The sequence below is a fragment of the Corvus cornix genome, chromosome 1 (assembly GCF_000738735.6).
Source record: "Corvus cornix cornix isolate S_Up_H32 chromosome 1, ASM73873v5, whole genome shotgun sequence".
Lineage (NCBI taxonomy): Eukaryota > Metazoa > Chordata > Aves > Passeriformes > Corvidae > Corvus > Corvus cornix.
The window spans coordinates 38,283,910-38,307,932 of record NC_046332.1 but is presented as its reverse complement, the minus strand read 5'-3'; the positions used below and the strand labels follow the sequence as shown (position 1 = coordinate 38,307,932).

Genomic DNA, 24,023 nt, shown 5'->3' with positions numbered 1-24,023 from the left:
GGAATTAACTGTTCATACTTGCCTATATTCATCCACCCAAGTACCGTTTCCTCCTTTCCTCAGCAGTACCTTATCTGCAGGCTCAAAGGAGTATTAGGAGTCATACTGAATGGGAAAACAGTGGACTGGAGCCCAGATCCTGCTAGAAGCAACATAGGAACATTTTTTTCCCATGGTCTGGCCTCACGGACCAGCTTTGCAGAGCCTGAAGAAGGTACAGATCAGAGAGCAGGATAGAGGAGGTTCACCTCTGGTTTAGACCTGTGCTCCAGCGAGAGCTGATAGTGTACAGGTATCCAAGTTGTGTCACTCACACAAGGTGCTTCCTCCAGATTATTCAGTGTGAAATAAAGGCTTAAACTTTAATTTCCAGATAACCTTCATAAAACAAGTAAAATCCAAGCTTGGATCCAATCTTGGAAAGCATTTCTTTTTTTTACTGTTGGCAGAAATGACTGGCTGCTGGCAAGATTGTGTATTTGAAGGCAGAAGGTGTCTTCCTGTGCCTTGTGTAACTCTGTGAGGAAGGGGTTGCATGTGCAGATACCAGGACTCTCAGGACTCTACACCATTTCTTCTTACTTTAGATTGAGTATTTTTTACACATGAGAAGTATTTTACAGGATTTTGGGGGCTGTGATAGTAGGCAGCAGATGCAGTAAGTTGTCTCCTGGCTGCTGGGCTTCATGTGGTTGATCCAGCTTATTTCTGCATCTTTTAGCAGCTAATTGTTCCAAAGTCACAAATTCAATTGTCCTGCGAGAGTTTGCTTTGGAACATCTTCCCTGAATAATCATTGCTGATTTTTGCATGTTATTTCTTAATCTAATTTAGAAAGGACAGGATGTTTTTAAGGATCAGGACAATAGTTACGCAGCTCCAGTGGCTTAATTTTCCTGTGTGGAAATCAGTGGCACATTCATTATGGGACTGGCACTGCTGTTTGTGCACATGGCAGTTAAGCTTAAAGCCCCCCTGGTAGAGGTATTTAAGGGTCATTTGTTATGGAAAACTTGAGACTTTTACGTTAGGGGCATGAAATACTTAGTATGCAAATCCAATACTGCTGTTTATGGATAACATATTAAGAGTCACCAACACTGTGGTTGCAATTAGGGACTTGAGACAAGTGTGCAGCCAGCCAGATAGGTGGAAAATAATCATAAAGAGGAAAAGAAGAAAAGACAAGAAGCAACTGCTTTAAATTATTGCAAGGGAAATTCAGGTTAGACATTAGGAAAACTTTAGCAATCTGAGGAGCTAGTCACTGAAATAAATGACCCATGGAGAGGAAGAAGCCTCCAGGAGAATTGGACCAACATTGGTCAGGAATCATGTGGACAGTGTTGGTCCTGTCCCCAATGAGTCGGAGGAACAGGCAGCCTCCCCAGGTCCCCGTTACTCCTCTGGCTGGTAGCACAGTTTATCTTAATCCAGTTTCTTATCCCTAATAAATCAAAAAAGTCCTCTGGCTCTTGTTACACTATCAGCTTGTTCTGTACTAAATATATCCTCCTGCCTTGTAGCTGGGGTTTGCACACCAAGGCTTGTGCTGCATGCAGTGTGCTCCAGGCTCAGCAGTGAGCAAGGTGGCATTTTCACCAGGTTTCTAGAAAATACAGGTTTCTGTAACTGGGTCTTGCTGGTTTGCTTGGACTGTGCTTTTCATGCCAATATTTGGCACACATAGTGCTTATGCACTTCACAACACTAAAGATCTCATCAGATGGTGATATTGAAGAAAACAGCATCTTGCTTATAGTTTCCTGAGTGTGGTTTATTTTCCCCTCTGTTTTCAAACTTCCATTCAATCAAGTAGAATGGCTAATTTTAGCATCATGCGAGATGTTTTGTTGCAATTGTCTGTGTATCTTCAAACTGGTCTGTAAACCAACTGGGATTAGAGTTTTGGGGTTTGTTTCTGCCTTACCCCTGCCCAAAACTGGTGCTGTTCCTTGCCAAAATTGCTGCCATTCCTTCATGCAAAGTACAGGGGATGCAAAGCTGATTTAATGTGCTATGGTGCCATACCTCCTCAGTGGACACCCAGGTGGCTTTGAGAAGAGAACTGAATCCAGACCTTGAAGATTTCATCTTGTGAGGTGAATATGTAATATGTAAAAATTCACTGACTGAACTATGTGACTGTTTTGCAGGAAAAGAGAGTACAAGTCTCCCCACCATTGACAAGAGGACCAAGTGCCTTTATACCAGAGAATGAAGTAAGTTTGCAGTTAGCTGGGCTGGGTGATGGCTTTGAAAATAACGACACTGAAGGACTGTTCTATGACCCTACTTGTTCCATGGTACCTGGATGAGCTCCCTTGAAAGCAAAAGCAATGGCTTCTCTGGAGCAGGTTCCAGTGGGTATGAACCACCCCTGCCTTTCACACAAGTGGTACTGTTTGACATCTTTTCTGTCAGCAGCATTTCCAGAGGCAGGCATGAGTGACAGCTCTACTCTTCTCGGGTGGGTGTGAACGCATTACTCATAATGCCAGACCTGAGGGGAGGCCTGTCCAGTATTGCAGCAATGTGATTATATAGCTCTCAGAGCAGTGCCTGACCTTCAGTTTGAGAGAACCTGCAAATATGACTTCACTCCTTAGACTGTAGCTGTGGCTCTTGAGAGAATTAAGGGTTGAAAGGTATGGTTGGATTTCAGACTCGAGATTCCTGCCATGGCAAATGCCAACTGTGGTTTGTTAAACAAATGACTACCATTCTCCATCATTCCTTGTCATGAAATAGTACAGTGAATAGAGAGGGTTTAGTGACAGAATAGTAACACACTGAATGCCTCACAGATCTTGATAATAACACTTACCGGTGTCAAAGGCTGCTTTATTGTTGTGATGGAAGGAATATGGGCAGAGAAATAATTACTTAATTGTAAAGGTTCCTATTAACATGCCACAAGGCTTTAAAAGCAGAATTTAAAAAAATGTCTGTGGATGGAAGTAAATCAGGAGGGAGTACATGCACCGTAAGAAGAGGATAGTAATAGAGATGGAGATAAATCTTAGAAATAGTCATATGGCATATTGCTATGCCTAACATAGCAACAGTACAGTCCTACAGGATTATGTTTTGATTCTGTCAGCAGAATTTCTTGCTATAACTTGCACTGTTACAAGGAAAATTCCTGACAAGCTGGAGAAGATTAGAAACCTTACCAGAGACACAAAAAATATGATTTCCCCAAGAAACCACTAAATGAGACAAGAATCTCTTAAATACATGGGAGATACACTTGCTGAAGAGTAAGGGGGACTCCTAGGAGGTATATACAGGGAAAATGGTCTCTAATGTGTGAATAAAATTCTGATGGTAAAAACATTCTTAAGGAAAACTGAGAAGGCATCATTTTGGGTATAAAACACAGAAAAGCTGCAATAGTGAAGATACATGTGTAAAAATGATGGAGCTGCCTGTGTAGCTGCTTCTTCCCTTTCTTTCTGGGCCCACAAATTGAAACAGGAAAGTACAGTGGTGAGAAATGAAAATGTCATATGTTGTTTGTGTTTCCTTGTATGTATCTTCTGTATATGATCCGATAGAAAAATATTTGAGACACAGTCCACTCATCAGCCCATCATAAAGAGGAAAACATATTTTAAATAGAATATTTCAGCAAAAGCATTGTGCTTCTTGGTTTTAGGCACTTTTTAGCTTCATGTGCAGTAAAACAGCTAAAATGTGTTCTCATTTCATGGTATTTGCAATAGTAAGATGGCTGGTTTATTACTGCACAGTTGTCGGAATAAATACTGGGTATTCTAGTCTTGTGCTTGTAACTTCAGTGGTGAACATGTTGAGAATGGCTATCCCTGGTGATAAACACTGAGTAATAGCACTCATACTGTGTCAGGGCTTGCAATGCAACTGCTACTTACTCTTCTGCTGTTTCATTTAATCTTGTGCCCAAGGTTTGGATTGGTTGGAATAATTAAAGAGCAGGTTTTGTTTGAAGAAAGCATTAAATTCCTATTCTAAATAATACCTGAATGTTATGGACAAATTAGCATTTGATGTCCTCTTCAATTACACAAGCACAGAAGGGGTAGATTGCCAGGCTGTTTCTATCATTTGGTTACATAATCCAGTTCCTCTCCATTAATTTTGAAATTGATTTTAGGGCTGAGCACTCAGGTGGTGTGTGTCTGTACAGGTTGTCTTCCATAAAGAATTTACTTTTCATTTAGCTTTTACTTACTTCCAGATCTCTGTACAGGTTTGACTTTCAGCATCTGCAACCTCCACTGTTTCAAGAAGATCTATATAAAATGGTTCGGAGTTTTGTAGAGACATAAAAAAAATAACAGAGGTTCAGTGCAAAGTGCTCTTCAATTCTCATTGTACAAGCAGGATCTGTATGTGTGTATTTGCATTCATGCAGGCATGTATGTTTGCAAATATATATCTAGAACTCCATCATTGTCTTTAAGTCTGTACACAGATATACCTTTCACACCACAGTGTGTTTCTCCCCAGGGCAAAAGCCAGGGAAAATCTCTCCCTCTGTTAATATTTCTCCATCTTATTTTCAAGGTTATGCAAGCAAATGGTTTGGATGAACGTACTAACCTTCTTGTGGAAGAATATTCTACGTCTGGTCGCCTGGACAACATCACACAGGTCATGAGTATCCATACTCAGTACCTGGAGTCTTTCCTCCGCAGCCAGTTCTATATGCTGCGCATGGATGGGCCCCTTCCTTTGCCCTACAGGCACTACATTGCCATCATGGTACGTACCAACAGGCTGTGTATCTTCTCCTGCCACCCTGACTTCTGTAGTTAAAAAAGGAAGAAAAAAAGAAGAATTTTAAAAAGGAGAAATTAGGGTGGTGTTTTGACAGAAGCTGAATTTTTGTAGTAGATTTTTATCACAATAAAGCGTGCCTAGCTGGAAAGTTTTCAATGAAAAGGGAGAATTGGCAACCTACATCATTCCCTGTTTCCCACAGTAATACATCCCTCACATGCCCACATCACTGTGCAGCAGTAGGATGAGATGCAGTGGACTCGAGTCACAAGAAATTCCAGGTAGACACTAGGAGAACAGTTTTCACTGTGAGGATGTTGAGACATTGCAGCAGGAACCAAGAAAAGTTCTGTGATCTCCAAGGGTGAAGATCTTGTCTGGACAAGGCTCCAAGCAACAAGTTCTAAGTCAGCCCTGTGAGCGGAGGGTTCTCTTGTAGTGACTGCTTCCAACCCAAATTATATTTTTCAGTTCAGAGAAATCAAATGTATTTTTATTGGAGAATCCTCCATACTGTATAGAAATGCATTGCAGTGCATTTGCACAAGGCCCTTTGGAATGACACTGTACTTTTGTTTTGTGTTATTAACCTGTCTCCCACCCACAGCAAAATCAGATTACACACTAATGTGCTGCACTGTTCACTCTGTGTTTAATTATTCCAGGCTGCTGCCAGACATCAGTGTTCCTACCTAATAAATATGCACGTGGATGAGTTTCTGAAGACTGGTGGGATTGCAGAGTGGCTGAATGGTTTAGAATACATTCCCCAAAGACTGAAAAATCTGAACGAAATAAACAAACTTCTTGCACACCGGCCCTGGCTGATCACGAAAGAGCACATCCAGGTACCTCTTCAGTCATGCCCTGTAAATACCAGTAAATGTCTGGTAAAAAGAACTGCCAAGAACTGTGCAAGTGTCTGGTTAGGCGTCATCTCCCTGAGTTAAAAAGTTCTGGGAAATACTAGTGCACCAAACAAGGTGATTCTCTTGTGTGACAAAGCCAGTAAGATTTTCTTTTCAGCAATAGCATTGGCTAAAATAGTCCAATAGAAAAGAAGTAATATATTAGGTGTCTCCTTTTTCATCCAGTGAGAGTTTGTGTGCAAGGGGAATATGGTATTATTGGAAGAAAGAATTGATCTCTTTTTAAAATGTGTAGTGTTTTATAAAAAAGCTGGGGGCCAAAAGACATTTTAGATTTATACTTTTTTTATTCTCATTTCAGAAACTTGTCAAGACTGGGGAAAATAATTGGTCTCTTCCTGAACTGGTGCATGCTGTTGTCCTGTTGGCACATTATCATGCCTTGGCAAGTTTTGTCTTTGGTAGTGGCATTAATCCAGAGAGAGATCCGGATACATCTAATGGACTCAGACTTATAGCAGTCAACAACTTCTGTGTCTGTGATCTTGCCAATGACAACAACATAGAAAATGCATCCCTCACAAGTAGCAACTTCGGGGTTAGTGCTGCAAGAAAATTCTTTTGCTTGCCTCTGTTTTGCATTAGAAAACTTTCTTCCATTCTTTCCTGTTTAAATTTTAGGGTAGTTTGAAATTTTTTGTCTGCTTTACAGGAATGCTTGAGTCTGGTAATTCTTACATACACTTTGGCAATTTTCAGTGTAATCTGTTGAAAACCACATTGTAACAGTGAATGGAAGTCAGAGCAACGTGATTTTGATAGTTAATCTCACCACCCATTGGGCAAGACTAAAACTTTGCTTTCAGCAGAAAGCTTGAAGTCCCAGTTTCTTCAGACAGTGTGGCATTGACCTGGAGCATTGTGCCATCCATGTTCCTAACACAGGGAATGAAAAAAAAGAAATGGAAAAAAATGGAAGTAGTAGCAGTAGTAATAATAATAATAATTTTTACTTCAAGGCCTACAGTCATGAAACAGTTTGAAACGCTTCCATGTAGATGGGAGGAAATGTCTGAAATAAAATTACTTAATTCTTCATGCTGGTGTTCCAGTCTTGTATCAACAGAGAACTTTGATTACTAGTTAATTAACTTGATTAATTTGATTACTGGTTAATTAACTGGACATTTTTTTCCTGAAAGGTCCTCTAGAATTCTTTTGAAGATGTGCCCTTGAATTAATGCTGACAGATGAATTAGCTTCATTGCCTTTTGTGGAAGATCAGGATTATGGGCAGAGTTGCTAGATACAATTTTTACAATTAGCAGTAGAATGTACACATGTCATCACTCAGTTCAGTTGCTGTATCTTAAATTTCTGGGCTGTAAAACATGCCAGCTCATGCCACGGAGGTGCCTTACTCCCCGTTTGTAGTGGGCAGAGGGCTGCTGCTGACTGTGCTTATTGCTACGCAGTGAGGAAACAATTCTACTAGAAACAGTTGCAACTATGGGCAAAACAGACTCAAAAAGATGGAAAAGGAAAACCAAACAATTTATCTTAGGAAAAATCTGAATGATATGTACAGGGCACCCAAAACTCTGACGTATTTCTAGTAAAAAGAGGTCTTTTTTCCTCACAAAAATAAGAAAAAGGGTCAACATAGTGGCTATTTCGATCACACATAATGAAAGAAAAGCACTGATTTGCCGTCTCAGGTTGTGTTTCTGTAAGGCAGTGTTACACTGCCTCTCTTCAGAAACATACTTTGCATTACCAATGGACTGACTGTTGTTACCTTAGTATGAAAAGTTGTTTTCTGAGAGATGTAGGGCACACAGATGGATTTTCCTGACCTATCTACATGGTGGAATATGAGTGACTGGCTTCCACACTCAAACAGCACCTCTTTGCTGTTAATCCCACTGCAGTAAATTACTGCAGCAGGCTACATTAACACTTCCCAGCTCCTGTCTTCTTGCTGTCTGAAAGCTGTTTGTCTGTGCTGCATGTGACAAAATGCATTCTGGCTTGAGTTTTTGTGTTTGCCTCTGCTGTCTGGTTTTGAGAATGTTTGTTGTCAAGCATGAAATCCGAAGATGACACACGTTGTCTATCTTCTAATTTTTCAGAATGTCATGGTGTTTTTGCAGATTGCAGATTCTTTAAGTGAGCTGGAGGCCCTGATGGAAAGGATGAAGAGACTACAAGAAGATAAAGAGGACGAAGAAGCTTCTCAGGAAGAAATGGCAACTCGCTTTGAGAAGGAGAAGAAGGAGAGTCTGCTAGTAATTAGTGGAGGTATTTGTGCTTTTCCAGTTCAGTTTTGTTTGTGCTTTTTAAGAATTAAATACTTGAGGCTAGTCCAGTGACTAGAAACTTTTTCTGTCCATTTCTTTATTCTGGTACTTCATGTAGGAGGAGTGTAGTAAGGGTGGTCTTACCTTTTGCTTCATCACCTTAAGACTTCTTGATTGACAAATAACATCATCCTTTCTACTACTTGAAATTTAGCTTTTGTATATTAAAAAACAAAGCCTGCAGGCTTCCTTGAAAAGTAGGGTGTAAATTTCTCTTTCTTTATATGTTCTGTATCTTCAAAATAATTAATTTATGTAAATATTCAGTAGTATTTCACAGGTTCTGTGGTGCTTAGAACTTCAATAACACTCATAAGTAGCCTTCAGATATGACATTTAGTTTAGGAATTAGATGATGAGACTCAACTACTTTACCATTTACTGCCCACCTGGAAAGGACATTTCCAACTTGCTGTTCTGAGTGATCATACTGCTGTGCTGTTCACTGCCTATCTTGTGATAGAGATTCATAGCATTTTTTTATTCTTAAATAATTTTCCAAATTTTGAGCTGAAACCTTCTTTTCCCATATTTTTCATATGCTCTGGAGGCCTTCATCTCTAACAAACCACAAAATGAAGTCTGCTTCATACAGACAAGGAGGTGGGTTTTTTCCCAAATAAAGTGTTAGAAGAAAGAATATTATTAAGACAATCAGAATCTCTATTTCCTCATAGTAGAAGCTACTTGAAGATGATTGCTTGTGTCTTTTTGAGAAGTGACCCCTAAAATGCTTCACATTTTACTGTACTGTTCTTAGTGAATTTAGGTCTCAGTAGCTTCAGACCAAATGTGTTTGAAGGAACCAATGGTATTGTGCAAAGAGCCCAAAAGGGAGGAAGAATGTACTGCAGATCAGCAAAGAGATTGTTTTGTGGCTCTCTAGGAACATGGAAAAATCTCTGACAGAAGATACATCCAGCAACATCAAGCTGGATTTTTTGAAATGGACATTATGTATTCTTGCTGTATTTTCCTTTGGTCAGGCAGTATCAGCAGTGCAGATACATGGACACTCATTGCAGTTTCATTATCAAATCAGGACTTCCATGAACCTGTGCAACTTCAGGTTTTTAAGGAAAAAGGGTCATTCAAGACAGGAGGGGGTTTTGGATGGGGTTGCTGACAGTTTTGTTGACTTTCTTCCCTCTTTAGCATTTGCTGATTTCAGTTGAGGAGTCTGTGTGTGTTGGCTTTTACCCTTTCATGAAGTCCAGTCCTTGACAGGGGAGAAGAGTGTATGTGTACAGGTTTTTTTATTCTTCACTGAGGATTTACTGTAGCAGATGTTGTTCAATCTTCTTCCTACACAGTTATGTTTTGATTGTTTAATGAGGCAAAGAGGAGATAAAGCACTTCTGCAATTCTTAGATTAACTGACTTTTCAAGGTGCTAACAGTGGACATATGGCAACTGTTCTGTCAATGCATGTGGAAGCGAGCCATGATTTTAACATCAGGGTCAAATGCAGTCAGCTATGCAGTAGTCAACTTCTGCAGAGGTAGTTACACAATCAAGCCACCTGTTTATTCGGGAGGGAAAGATTGATTCCTGATAGAGAACCTGCGTGTGCTTAGCGATATGTTTTGGAGCTCTTGGAAGATGCTTAGTTACTAGAGCTTCTGGCAGAATTTCACCCTGCTGTACTGTAGAGCTCTTTGCTTTCACATAATCTTCAGCTGATGTTTACAAGTGGAGTGTTACATTGCTTTCTGGTGCTCATACTCCAGCTTAGAGAACAGAGCTGGTGTGATTTCTGACACAAAGGCTGCTCAGTACAATCCTGCTGTCAAGGATCCATTTTTTTGTTTCTTATGCCAACACAGTGATTTTGCTAATGATGTTCATCTTCCTGACTTAAGATACCTAGCCTTCTTCAGAAGTCAACAGAGAGAAAAGCAAACCTGCAGACAGAAGTGTAGCCCATCTCTTCCCCTTTTGTAGAAGTATATTAGATGTCTGGTATAGGCTGGCATTTAATGGGCTCAATGAAAGCAGTGTATCCCATACAAGCAAATGAGAATTGAAATGTTTCTTTCCTTTGTACCACTCTTCTCTTTTGCATAACTTCTAAAATTGTCTTCTAGTCCTATAGTAGAGTGGTAGTTGGAAGTTGGCATTAACGCATGTTCTTGCCTAAAGCAAAGCTTTTTGCTGTTTTATTCACAGCGTTTGATGATGAAATAGTTTCTACAGACGTCTCCCGTTATATTGAAGATCCTGGGTTTGGGTACAAAGATTTTGCAAGGCGAGGAGAAGACCATCTGCCAACATTCAGAGCTCAGGTATCATCTCTTTAAAGCACATTCACTCAAAGAATGTTTATATATCTCACTACAGGGCATAAAGGGGTTATAGTGGGGCATGTTTGGTGCACACTCCTTTTCTTGTCCTGGTTCATTAAATAACTCACAACCTTCCATAAACCTCCCTGAGATGGAGTCTTTTACTATTTGTCAATCACTGGCAAGGTAATACTTGGCTTTCCATCTTACTTCAGTTACTAGCAGTATTAATGTTTGAACACTGTAAAGCATATCTGAAATAAAAGTGAAAGGTAGAAAAGCAAGAATTTATTTCCCATCTCTCCAGATGTTGTAGAAAAAAAATCTACCAGAGCAACTCTTTATTCCTGTCATTTTACCAAGTACTCTCTGTCCAGTGGCTGTCAATACGTGGATACATATACGTCTGTGAAAATGATTTGGGAGTATTGTTCTCATATGTGCACCAAATCTCTGGAGCTGGAATGCTGGGGAAGAAAAGGAATTCCTAAATATGATTACTGAAGTTTTTGCTATATTTTAATACATTTTTCTCAGTGCTGTTGAAAGAACAGAATATGCATTTTACCTGTACATTGTCTTATATATTGACATCCTTTGCCATGACCAGAATCATGAACTTCGTATTATGTATAACAGGAGGGACATTCTAGGTGGTTCTGTTCTACCTTACAGAGTACATTAATAAGCAGCCTAGAAATAAATGGAAAGTAATGGAAGAAATCTTCAACCAAATCAGAGAGCTTCAATTAAACTGACAGTGGGTGCAGGAAAGCTCCATGGTCAGAAGATGTATCTAAGACTGTAAAATAAAGAATCCATGATCACTCTCAGAAAATGTATTTAGCTGTATAGCAGTCTCTGCTGAACTGGATAATTTACTCTGTGGTCTTTATATGAGCCTGAGGTTATTGCTGCCAAAAAGAATAAGGCATAGTCAGTGCCTATAAACCAAACAATCTGCCTAACTACTTTAGGAGCAGCAGGCTCCCTTGGAAAAAAGCGCCAAAAGAAGTTGAAATTGGAACTAAAACATCTCTGCTCTTAAATGAGCAGGACAGCTTCTGGCCTACATTCAAAGGAGTCACCTTGATAATTTATTATGTCCTACTCTTAACAGTTGGATGTATATACCCACAGCCTCCCAAATGCTCTGCTATTAATGATACTTAAATTGCAGTAGCATCCCAAACACCTGATATAAATCTAATCCTTATCCTGATAAAACTACCTTTATCTGTATGATTTTAAATTTATTAATAGAAAAAAGGTATTCTATACACAGCAGAATGTCCTTAAGCTTGTTTTTGGTGGGGGGGTTCACTGACAATATGGATCAATTGCTGTTAGTCAACAACGCTTTCCTCTCTCTGGACCTTCTGGCTTTCAGAGGCTTTTGTGATGTCCTGGACACCTTTCCAGGGCTGGATGGGTATGGCATATTTCTCACAAGCCTTACAGTCTTTTGTACTGGCAGCCAGAGGCCGAACGTGATATTGTGACGTGTTTCAGATGTCACTGATGCCTCTGTAAGACAACGGAGCACTGTCGTGCTCTTCCCTGCTGTCCTACCCAGGGGGACAGGACAGTAGACATGCTCCAAGGTGCCCAGGTGAGGACCTTGGCCTGGCAGTACCTTTGGAAAACAGCCAGACACAGGAAGGGCATGGAGATGATGCCCTCAATTGTAAAGATGCCATCATTGATGGGATGACTGAGCACTTGACAAGGATGTGGGCACACTCTCACCTTCAGTGTGATGGCAGTGCAGAACGCCCTTGCACCCTGCTCCGGAGCAGGATGATTCTTCCTGCTGTGCCACCACTCTGAAAAGATTTCCCATTCCTCATATAAGCAGGCAGGCTTTTATCTTGCAATCCAGGTGCTTGTCTAAGACTGAAGCAGCCTGGATTTTATCAATTTTTTCAGGGGTGGTTCAGCACTTTACCCAATGACTGTACATCCTGACTGGAAGTAAAGATTCCATCTCTGCTCAGAGCTAAGCATCAAAGCCTCCAAGAGGAAAAAGTTTTTAAACTTACAGGCCAATCCCACATGGAATGATACTGGTCAGAGTGGCAAAGCAGAAGAAGATTCCCTCAGCACTTCAGGAGAAGCTTGGGGTTTTTTCTCCTGTAGGCTAATGATATCCAGGATTGGGGTGTCGCAACATGATTCACATTGTCAAGAACTCTGGGGGAATGGAGCAAGTGATGTGGATGAAGGATTCAAAATACAAACTTTTGGAAGGGAATAAAGTCGTAACTATCAGACAACAAAAATGGTGACTTGTAGAGAATGACATAGGGAATTCACTTCATTTGTGCTTTTATATATCTCCTTCTCTTCCTGCAGGACTATACTTGGGAAAATCATGGCTTTTCCCTTGTAAACAGGCTTTATTCTGATATTGGACATCTCCTGGATGAGAAGTTTCGGATGGTGTATAACCTCACATATAACACTATGGCAACACATGAAGATGTTGATACAACGACACTAAGAAGAGCTTTATTTAACTATGTCCACTGTATGTATGGAATCAGGTATGGACAAAAATTCACTGGCTTAGGAGTACATTTTAAAACTATGTGAACAGAAAAATAAACCATATGTAAAGCATGATTTTAGACTGTGGGTGTTTAAAGTGGAGATGGCACCTCTGTCTGGAAGTTAGAGTGGTTTTGCTGGCACTGCAAAAAAATAACTTTTCCTTGCAGTGCAGAAAATGAGTCAGGATGGAAATTTTTACAGAAATGTCTTCTCTGAAGCCAGCCTGTATCCTTCATACAGGAAAGACAACATCCCTAAACAAGTTCACAGACAACACCAAGTTGGGCTGGAGTGTTGATTTGCTGGAAGGAGGTAGGAAGGCCCTACAGAGGGCTCTGGACAGGCTGGATCAATGGGCCAAGGCCAATTATACGAGGTTCGGTGATGCCAAGTGCTGGGTTTTGCACTTGAGTCACAACAACCCCAGGCAGTGCTACAGGCTGGGGGCAGTGGCTGGGAAGCTGCTCGGCGAAAAGGCTCTGGGGGTGCTGGACAACAGCAGCTGAACATGAGCCAGGGTGTGCCCAGGGGGCCAAGAAGGCCAATGGCATCCTGGCCTGGATCAGCAATAGTGTGGCCAGCAGGACCAGGGCAGTGACCGTCCCCCTGTACTGGGCACTGATGAGGCCACACCTCCAATCCTGTGTTCAGTTCTGGGCCCCTCACTGCCAGAAAGACATTGAGGGGCTGGAGCGTGTCCAGAGAAGGGCACCGGAGCTGGGGAAGGGTCTGGAGCACAAGTCCTGTGAGGAGCAGCTGAGGGAGCTGGGGGTGTTCAGTCTGGAGGCTGAAGGGGCACCTTATCACTGTCTACAACAACCTGAGAGGAGATTGTCGCCAGGTGGAGGTCAGCCTCTTCTCCCAGGTAACAAGTGACAGGATGAGGACAAATGGCTTCAGGCTGCACTGGGGGAGGTTTAGTGTGGATATTAGGAAAAATTTCTTTGCAGAAAGGTTTGTAAAGTGTTGGAACAGCCCACAGAAGTGGTGGAGTCCCCATTCCTGGAAGTGTTCAAAAAACATGTGGATAGAGCACATGATTTAATAGTGAACATGGTGGTGGTTCAGGGTTAACCATTGGATTTGATGATCTTAGAGGTCTTTTCCAACCTTGTCAATTCTGTGATCCTACTAAGCCTTTCAGATCCTCTCTTAACACGTGGATTTTGGTCACGTATCATACATGTTCCAGTTCCCAAGCTTCAGAACATAATGCTGCAGAATACAATGCTTTTAGAAACTTAGATCAAACAGAATGATTGCTTGTGTTGTGTAGGTATGATGACTATGACTATGGAGAAGTTAATCAGCTACTTGAACGCAGCCTGAAGGTTTACATAAAGACAGTGACCTGCTACCCAGAGAGAACTACCAAGCGCATGTACGACAGTTACTGGCGTCAGTTCAAGCACTCGGAGAAGGTATGTGTTCCAGAGCCAAAGTGGCTTCACAGAGACCCCTGTGCTGTTTGAAAATTAAAGTATGGGGACACCTAAAATGGCAGTATCTGTCAAATGAACTGTTCTGAATCGGAGAAAAACGAGATTCATTCCTTGAATGTTAGATACCAATTTGACAAAAATACTTCTTAGTTGTGCTGGAAATACTTTATTATTATTATTATTATTATTTTGAGTGAGTTCTTGTCTGGGTTTGAAAAGACAGGTGTCTGCTAAGGAAGGCAGAAGCCTTCCTTGGAATGGCAGATGCAACCCCCTTCCCTCCGAGATATTATAATTTTGAAATCAAGGGGCTTTTAGGCAAAGATGTGGGAAATAGGAATAACAGTTCTTTACTATTATATATATAACCAGTCAAACAAACAGCAATAACTATGGCAGTAACCGCACACACAAACCCAGTCCCAGCCTTCTCGGCTGTCAGGCCCTTTCCCCTCGGGTGCAGTTCCGCTCGCAGCCGGCAGGGGCGCTGGCGGCTCCCGGTGAGCAGGGCAGGTGCGATGGTTCCCCCGCGGCTGCAGGGGGCGCTCCGGAGCGAGCTCGGGAAACACGTGGCACCGGTGCCCTGGGATCCCGGGAAGGGATGGGACAAAGGCTTCACAAACCCCAGACGGCTGGCCCCGGTGTCCAGACGGACCCTCGGGAACAGCAGGCTGGAAGGGCAGGGACGAGCACAAATCCCGGGTGGCAGACGCGATGTATCCAAATGGAGAAAACCACCCCCCCCGGAGGTCTGGGCAGGCAGGGCAAGCACGGCTACAACGCAGCGAAGGCTTGAGTCAGCGGCAGGGCAGGGCGGCCACAGCCCGGCTTCAAGCGGGGCAGGGAAGGCGAGCTTGGGATCTCGGAGCTTCTCCAGTAGTGAGGAGAAGCAGATGAAGAAGCAGACTCCTTCTCTCTCTCGAACGCAGAGACCGACTGCCCCCACACCCAGGTGAAACAAAAGAGTAGCCAGGCACACCCCACTTCCAGTGGGTAGCTCTTTGTTTTCCTTAAGTACCCAGCAATTTGTCTTCTTAGCAACAGTATGGGGGAAAATTCCTTTAACAGAAAAAAACTAGAACTCTTAAAACCCCAACAGTTCTCCATAAAATTGAATGGACAACTGTAAAAGAAAAGTGGATAAACTTGAGAATGCAGAAGTGGTCAACTATGCCAATACTTGGGATTTGGAGATCAAGAAATACCTAAACTCATATATATATGTATAATCTTTATGGTGTTTTTCAGCAATAAAAACATCAACAGGCCTTCAGATATCCTATTAAATGCTTCCTGAGAAGGGTTCAGCACGTGTGCCTGCTAGCCTATCTGGCACGGAAACTGTCCCTTATTCTGTGCTCCTATATAATGGTCACAGGTAGTGGTAAAGAAAACCAAACATAATTCAGAAAGAACAAATGCCATTAGGATACGAAAAAAGGTTTAAAGGGGACTTCTCAGGTGGAAGATTGCTTAAAGCAGCAGTTGAGGCTAGCTCATTGCAGTCCTGGGATGTTGTCCATGTTGGCATCACTACACAGCTGTCTCTAGAGGAACTGTAGTCCTGCAGCAGGGTACAGGGAGAAGAGACAAAGTTTTCTTGCAGCAATACTTTACTAAAGGTTAGAAATTTCAGCCTGGATGAATAAACCATGTTCCATTCAGAGGTGAGCTAAATGGCTGACGTAATTTTTCACAGGTTCATGTCAATCTACTTCTAATGGAAGCTCGGATGCAAGCTGAACTTCTGTATGCCCTTCGTGCCATAACTCGTCACTTAACCTGAAGCACTCACTGGCCAGGAGTACAGGAGCTTTTACTGAGTATGTAAAGACCTTTCGAAATAGATACACGCCAGAAGCTGTTTGTGTTGTAGCATCAGCTTATTCAATTCTCTAGTGTCAAAGTTTAGCCGTGCTTCTTGGCGGCTGTAATGTGCAATGACGTGTTTTATTTTCTTGATGCTTAACATTACTAATGATAACAGAAGTAACACTGAGGAGTACTACTCTGCATTGTTTCCGGCTGGATTTCTGCGCAGTGGTCAGGATCCTGAAACTGGTTTTACTATATCCAATCCTAGCGCTTTGTTCTTTAAGCACTGGAGTGAAGTGCTTAGAGACTTCTTTTTCCAAGCAATCATTTTCCAGATTAGTGGAGTCCAGCAGAATATCAGTTCTGCCTGTCCTGAGAATGTACCACCACATCGTGACTCGTGACAGAGACGCGCGGGCTGTGCTGCATTGAATTGCCCACTGGATTCTCCTGTGTGTCCTGGAGACTGCTGCCAGTCATTGTCTTACTACAGCAATTGGAGGTGATGCAAGATGTGGATGCAAACATCGAGCACACTTTAATGTGAAATTAATCTTGGTAAATCCTATAGCATGCTACTGAAGTGCGAAATTCATCCGCTTTGTCGTGCCCCTTCACAAAGAGAAGAGGCCTCACGATTTGCCATTTCAGCCACACTTACTGTTTCAATCATGCATAGTCTTGTTTTACTGACAGTCACCCTCAGTTGTCCTGACAATATCCATGCTCATCACGTGTTGCAATTTGTTTAGTTGGCACCTACAAAATTAATACACAGGCTGACCAAAAACAGGGTTGTGGGGTTTTTTGCACTCTCTTCTTTGTCAATGTTTTAACTAAGGAAAGTAAAGGAAGGCTAGTATATCTACTCTTTCATATTGGATGTATAGAAATTATTTCCCATAACTTTTTCATAGCATGAAATTGTAATATTCAAAGTTTTAAAAGTTTCTATGCATTAGTGTGAGTGAACAAAAAAAAAAGTGCAATATTTAAAAAGAAAGCAAGCTTTTTTCCCTGACATGCCACTGCTAAAGTGTCCTTCTTATATAGCCATAAAGAAATTTTAAAACCAAATTTCTTTATTGTCTAAGGCCTAGCAGTTTTGTTTTAGCTTTTGCGGCTTAAGACAACCTGATACTGAGATGCCAAAGCATCCCCAAAACAAAGCATTTTTGGACAACCAGTAATATTGGGGAAGGGAAGAAATAAGCTGCCAAAAATGTCACACTTTTGTGCTGTTTTCTGTTGCTTTTGACTAATTTTTGAAAGCACAAAATGTTGATATTTATAGCTTTATTTTGTATTGCATTTAATGAACCAGTGAAGTGCCTAAAGAGATGCTTAAACTTACCCAGTAGAACACAAGTTAACTGCTTCAACTTTAGTCTGTTGGTTTGGACTTTCCATATTTCTTTTGAGGAGGGTGACCTTTATTTCTGTGGTATACATTCAGAACTAACTGGACAGGTTTATTTTTAATGTTCTGTTGGATTGTAGAAGTTAATGCAGGACTTTTTTTTCATTGGTGATTGCAGAATAGTTAGAAAAAATACTACCAGTCATAGTTTGACACTTTTCATTTATAAAACCATGGACCAGTACTCTACTAAAGTTAGTTTTCTCTTTTCTTCCGTTTTCCTGATCCTTGCTTTGACTTTGCATGTTGGTTTTTTCTGCTTTATCTGTCTGTTCCAGATTGGAAAGCCCAATGATTGTACACTTTTCTGCACTTTCAGACTGCAGACTCTGCATGTGAAAACCTTTTGAGGAAGAAATCAGTAATTATTTTTTTAAATGTCATGTTGGCTATTTAGAAAACTACCCAACAGACAGCACTGGTCTGTCTTCTAGAGAGCATTGGGTAGAACATCAGATTTATTTATCTTGTATAGCTAACTGCAAAGATTTCTCAGAAATATTGAGATGCTCATATGTATGAACTTAGATTTACTTTCCAAATTGTTATGATCCTTTTTCCCCCCCTCTTGTGATTGTAGTGGCCATACCTGATGGCTTTTGTGCATAAAGCAGTTCTGCTGAGAGAAGTTTTCATGCAATACTTTTGTTTTTTCAAGTGATGGGAACTGTTCAGTACTACTTTAAATTTCTTTGCATTGAAAAGTCAAGTAGTTCTCAAGAAGCACAGCTGAGCTCTGGAAAGGAGGTGAAACTAGATTTGGGTAATTAATATGATGGCTTTGTTTCCCTTCAGAAATGCAAAGACTTCTGGAGTAGGTTGAGTTTTACATTTGGAAACATGAGTGCCTTTACTTCTTTCCTTATGAAATATACTTGCCAGCTCAAATGCATTCGTGAGCAAAGTACATGAGCAGATTTGAAATACAGAAACCATAAATAGATTGCTTCATAAAACTTGTAGTAAACCAGTGTTTTGTTTTGGTTTTTTTGAGTGCCATATCAAGTCCCATATGGCCTGCAAGACATTCCATCATAGGAAATGTCACTGTACAACTAGTTTGCTATTCCTCTCTTTTTTTTTCTTTAACATTAAACACAAACTTGAAACATCTGGAAATGTTTTCCACGTGGCATTTTTTTTCAAGGTACTGCATATACAGTGCAACAATTTATAGCCTAGTTTTTATACACAAATTTGGGATTTTTAGTAGATGTTTGTTCAGAATAGGTGTTTAAAGTCAGACAACGCTACCACACACTTTATGCACGCTTTAGGTTCACACTGTGCCAAATTTTAATGTGCAAGTGTACTTGGATTTTTTTGCATTCTTAAAGCACTCATGAATGTGAATCTTCACAATTTGTTCATTAATATTTTTCTTAAGAATACCATAATCATCGGAAGTGTAGGTCCTCTCCCTCTGTGTTCCTTCATTGGAATTGGTAATTACCAGCATTCATGTTAGTCTACAAAATCCCAGCTGTGACCAACATAAAAACAAAGTGTACAGTCTTCTGACTACTGAAGAGAAAGCTTGGTAGGTATAAATTAAGCAGCTAGCACAGGGAACACTGTGAGTAGGGAACAGAGCTCTTGAGCGTGAACAGCTTCTTATCATTGCAGAGTCACTTAAAATGTGTGTTGTGATAGAGTATGTCCGTGCTGAGATCGCTCTGGTTTTTTTGGTAATGAAGAGAAGTGAAAAAGGTGCCAACTGGAGAAAGCATTTGCATTTCCCAGAACACTCTACCCACAGCTGAAATTCATGAGAGTGTCATCATACAAGAACAGAAATAATTGTTAAAACAGAAATAAATATTTTAAATTCGGGTGCAGTTATAGCTACTACAGCTAGTGCTGTGGTATCCTATGAGAATTTTGGTGAGCTTTGTCCTAAAGCCTTCATTAAAATGAAAATCACAGAATCACAGAATTTGCTGAGTTGGAAGGGGCTCACAAGAATCATCAAGTCCAACTCCTGACCCTGCACAGGACATCCCCAAGAGTCACACCATGTGCCTGACAGCATTGTCCGAATGCTTCTTGAGCTCTGTCAGGCTGGTGCTGTGACCACTGCCCCGGGGAGCCTGTTCCAGTGCCCCTCTCTGGGGGGAAGAACCTTTTCCTAATATCCAATCTAAACCATTCCTAACTCAACTTCAGGCCACTGCCTCAGGTCCTGCCACTGGTCACCAGAGAGAAGAGATCAGTGCTTGCCCCTCCTCTTCCCCTCACAAAGAAGTTGTAACTGCAATGAGGTCTCCTGTCAGTCTCCTCCAAGCTGAACAGACCAAGTGACCTCAGCCCCTCCTTGTACAGCTTCCCCTCAGGGCCCTGCACCACTTTTGTTGCCCTCCTTTGGACACTCTCTAATAGTTTAATATCTTTCTTAAATTGTGGTGTCCAAAGCAGCACACAGGACTCAAGGTGAGGCCACCCCAGAGCAGAGCAGAGTGGGACAATCCCCTCCCTTGCCCAACACCTTGGTCCTTGAAAAGGATATACTTCAGCTGTAAGAGTTAAAGAATTGCCACTTATCAGCTCTTCCTATGTATTAAAAAAAAAAAAGCTTTAAAGATAGGAAAATCAGTGCTTGTAAACAATTATAAATGTAAGTATAAATTTAGAAGAGATCAGAAGAGAACAAAAAGGAAAACATTTTGCTGCTCTCTTACTTGAGTGCAGAAAATCAAAGCACCAGATTTTTCAAGTGTATTTTTGTTTGTAGTGATACTGATAGATATTTTCATGGGATTTGGAAAAAGCAGCTAGCTGCCTAAACTTCATTGGGAATTTAAGCACTCAGGCACTCAGCAAAATCCTAGAAGGTGCCCACTTGAATTTTTGAGTCACAGTTTTAAAGAAACTGAGTCACCTAAATAAAATAGAATAAAATTAATTTCCATAGAGACTAAAGGAGTAATATGTACCAGATCCATGTGATTTGTAGTGATCCTTAATGAAAAGGGTTGTTTTGGGGACTTAATGTAGACTTAGAGAAATCTCTCCTAAAGCAGTTAAACTGTAAGCCACTGCTCTTGCAGAACAGGTTCTCAGTGTTTCTCATGTGTGTTTTCCATGAACATAGGCATGCATTTCAGGCTCATGATCCAGAATTCGGAATCCTTTCAGAAGAGCTGGGTTATTTAACCTCTACTTGCAGAAAACATTCACTGGTGGTAGTAAGTTGATAGCATGTGCCTGAACTAAAACTTTTTGGATCAAAAGAAGTACTCCAAATCTTCTTGATCTCAAGTGATGTTCTTTCAGTTACTTTCTGTAGATATTTGGATCCTTCTCCCATAAATAAGGGGTGATGTAGCCCAAAATAAAGGAAGAGGGGAGTGGATTCATTGTAAATGAACTTTCCCAGAGCGGATCTGATTATAAAGCTGTAAGAAATAGTTTGCTGTTAGCAATCATTCCAAGAGCTGGACAAAATAGTTTTCGTTACCTGAACTTCAGATTTACTGTTTGTCATGTCCCCCAGCACTGTGTTTGTCTGAAGAGATGCATCCACCAGCTTTTCTATTTTTGGAAATTGTAAGTGAAACATTTTATCTCCAAGTGAAAATTAATTTAGTATTTCATTCCTACTGCACAGATTACAGGTGTAGGAGGTGGAGAGAGCACAGTAGTATGAGGAAACTTTAGGAGCATCTTGATCAGTGTTAATTTATTCCTTAGAGCACATTTCCTGGCAGGCGGTCATGCTGCTGCTCCCCCAATACACATCAGGTCTCTCTTGCAGATATTTAATCCTTTGCTGCTCATCAGGGGAAAAATTGTCATTTTCCAACCTGCCATCACCCCTGTCCTTCATCAAGTGCTTCCTGTCTTCCCAGTTCCTGACCCCAAGCAGCCATGCAGGGACAACCTCCCAGCCTCAACCTTGAAAACAAGGTTCCTCTACCACTGCTTGTTGTTAAGTGCAGAGGCTCTTTCTCACATTTAGAAACACTTAATTGCCGTAGTAGGTTATTTCTGGACAGGAAAATTCTAAATGTGGTTCAAAAGGATGAAATTCAGTATTTGCTTACATTTAGGTAGCATTTGCCAGTAGCATGTCAAAGCCTATCTCTGGAGTTACAGTAAAAATCCAGTGGATCCACTAAGGAAATGCTTTCTTTGGTGAGACACCCCATGCTTGAGCTATTCAGCTGTGCGGGTTTCTCAGAGGGACATCTAACAGGGAATTTGAGGTCCCCTTCTGCCAGGCAGGCTTACAGGGCCATCAGGTTGGCAGCCCCTTGGGTACTTTGCAGCCAGGCAGACTGCATCCAGCCTCTGGAATAAGTGGATGTGGGTTTTTCATTTATCTATGGGAAAAAATCCAAATGCATGTTGTGGAGCGGCTGCTGGAGACAGAGTTGGATGTTCCTGTGGGTACTGAGTATCATCAGGGCTTGTGGAAAATAGAAACCTTGTTCCTGACAGTAGTTAGAGGTACTGGAGATGCCAATTGTTACAGTAATTGTGGGGAGCAAGCCATGCTGTCAGCATCAGGAGGTACAGACCACAGGCACTCCCAGGGGGCCAGAGCAGGAGGAGTTGAGGTGTTGGTCAGTTGAAGAAACTTCACTGATGTGTCTGAGAGGTTCTTTTGTATGCCTGTGCATAGGGGAGGTGGTGGAGGATGCCTCCTTCCAAGGTGTCCAGAGGGTTTCTTTGGGAACAGAGCTGGGACCCTTTCCTTACTCCAGAGATGGAGCAGGGGAAGGGAACTGCTCTGCCCAAGAAAAACTTGCTGCTATTGAATTGCATTTTCCCATCCCCATCAGCCGTTTGAAGGGAGTTTTGAGGCAAAATGGGTCAATCACTAAGCATTGTGTCTCCGGCTGAGGAGTCTGGCGGCAGCAACAGCAGCAGGTCCAAACACCAACAGTCCAAAACTGTGTCTCATTCCTCACTTCATGCTCATGTCGTGCCACCAGACCCAAACCTCTTCCCTCCACCCCAGCTGCCACATGCCCAGGTGGCTGCCGGAGCAGCCCGCTCATGGTGGTGGGTGATGTGGCCATTTTTAGGGGGGAAATAATAATATTTAGGCTACAGCCCTTGGACTCTGCAAGGCAACGCAGTCAGAGGTCTTTTCACGACTGTGACCAGAACTGGATATGAATTGTAGCTTAAAAAAATAGGAATTTGGTAAACTTGAAATCTCTCGGTTTTACCCTGTTCTCCTTTTGCTGGAAAGCCACACGATGAATGTATATGCTTTATCTTTCTATCCAACATAACTGAAACTCAGACTGCCAACTCCTTGTTTTGTATTAGCCTTTTTTTTTCTTTAAAAAAAAAAGTTTGTGAGCAATATATGTAGCATGCTGTGAACGTCTGTTTTGATCTTTATAGTTACTCTTTAATCCATCAGTATTAACACCAGTTCTTTTTTGTGTTCCCCTTGGTACTTTGTATGCAGTGTAAGCAGAAGCTGTGATCGGCTTTGCAGTCCTGTGCCATGTTACTGTAACTCCTTGATTTTTTAGGAAGCACCTGACTGTGGGCCACCCTGGGGCAGGTAGCGTGCTCGTACACGACTGCCACTTTTCAGTCTCTTGTACTATGTATAGTTCTAAGTAGAATAAGCTTTTTAACAGAATATTGATGCAGTTTATGAGTCACACAGGCTGCAAGTGTCTGGTGTGTGAGAGTCTTTGTATTTATAGTTGTTGGGGTTTGGTTTTTTGTTTTGTTGTTTTGTTTTGTTTTTTTAATTCATAAAGTAGCAAACTTGATAAACATAGCCACTTTAAACTGCTCTTGCTAAACAGACCCTGCTGTAGATAAAATACCACTGTAGATACAGGGAGAAGCACCAGCTGACCTCTCTCGACTGTGGGTGAGCTGAGCCCCTCTCTGCAAAAAGCACGGCCCGAGCCACACGGCCACCCTGCGTTTGACCACACATGGACCCAAACGTGGCGAAGGCTGGGGCCTGGCATCTATTTCAGCCCCCTGTGCCCGTAAGCCTGCCACTGGCTGCCTCCCACACTCTGCTCACCAATGCACGGGGCAGGCGTGAGCCTTGCTGACATGAGAGGGATGGACAGACCAGCTGCTGGACCACAAACATGGTCACGGCACTTCTGCAGCCAGAAAGCTTCCAAGCCTCTCTCAAGTGCAAAAGTTAGCCCTTGATTTGCTGACTGGAGAGCCTGGCACACTGGGGTAAGAAGCAGCATTGGCTCCCCGTTGGCAGCCATGGGGCTGAGCCCCCTTGGCTGGGGCAGCGCTGTGCCCAGGGAGGGGCATTTCATTGCATCTCCCACCTCTGACCCTCTGGACAGGGGGTGAGTTGTACCCAGCCCAGCCCAGCAGCTGTCAGCTTCTTGCCTCCTTCTGCCACGGCCATGCAGGTGTTTTGGGATGGAGGGTTAAGGACAAAGCTCTGATCCTGCAGCTCCCTCCCACCACCAGGAAGTGGGGAAGTGTGGTAGCTCTATGGGTCCCACAGTCCCTACAGCATCCTGTGGGCAGGTGCCCATCTCCTGTCCTGCCTCCCAGGT

At 42.0% G+C, this 24,023-nt stretch overlaps 1 protein-coding gene across 1 annotated transcript in view; it reads left to right on the top strand.

Annotated features, from left to right (window-relative positions):
* The window catches only part of SESN3 (sestrin 3), a 40,673-nt gene extending 21,242 nt beyond the window's left edge, over positions 1 to 19,431 (top strand). Inside the window, exons 2-10 of the mRNA XM_039563548.1 lie at positions 2,157 to 2,222; positions 4,552 to 4,749; positions 5,433 to 5,615; positions 5,998 to 6,234; positions 7,790 to 7,937; positions 10,166 to 10,281; positions 12,637 to 12,827; positions 14,111 to 14,255; positions 15,976 to 19,431. Coding sequence (XP_039419482.1) covers positions 2,157 to 2,222; positions 4,552 to 4,749; positions 5,433 to 5,615; positions 5,998 to 6,234; positions 7,790 to 7,937; positions 10,166 to 10,281; positions 12,637 to 12,827; positions 14,111 to 14,255; positions 15,976 to 16,062 — 1,371 coding nt within the window. The 3' untranslated portion in view covers positions 16,063 to 19,431. The remainder of the gene's footprint in view (positions 1 to 2,156; positions 2,223 to 4,551; positions 4,750 to 5,432; positions 5,616 to 5,997; positions 6,235 to 7,789; positions 7,938 to 10,165; positions 10,282 to 12,636; positions 12,828 to 14,110; positions 14,256 to 15,975) is intronic.
* The last annotated feature ends 4,592 nt before the right edge of the window (positions 19,432 to 24,023 follow it).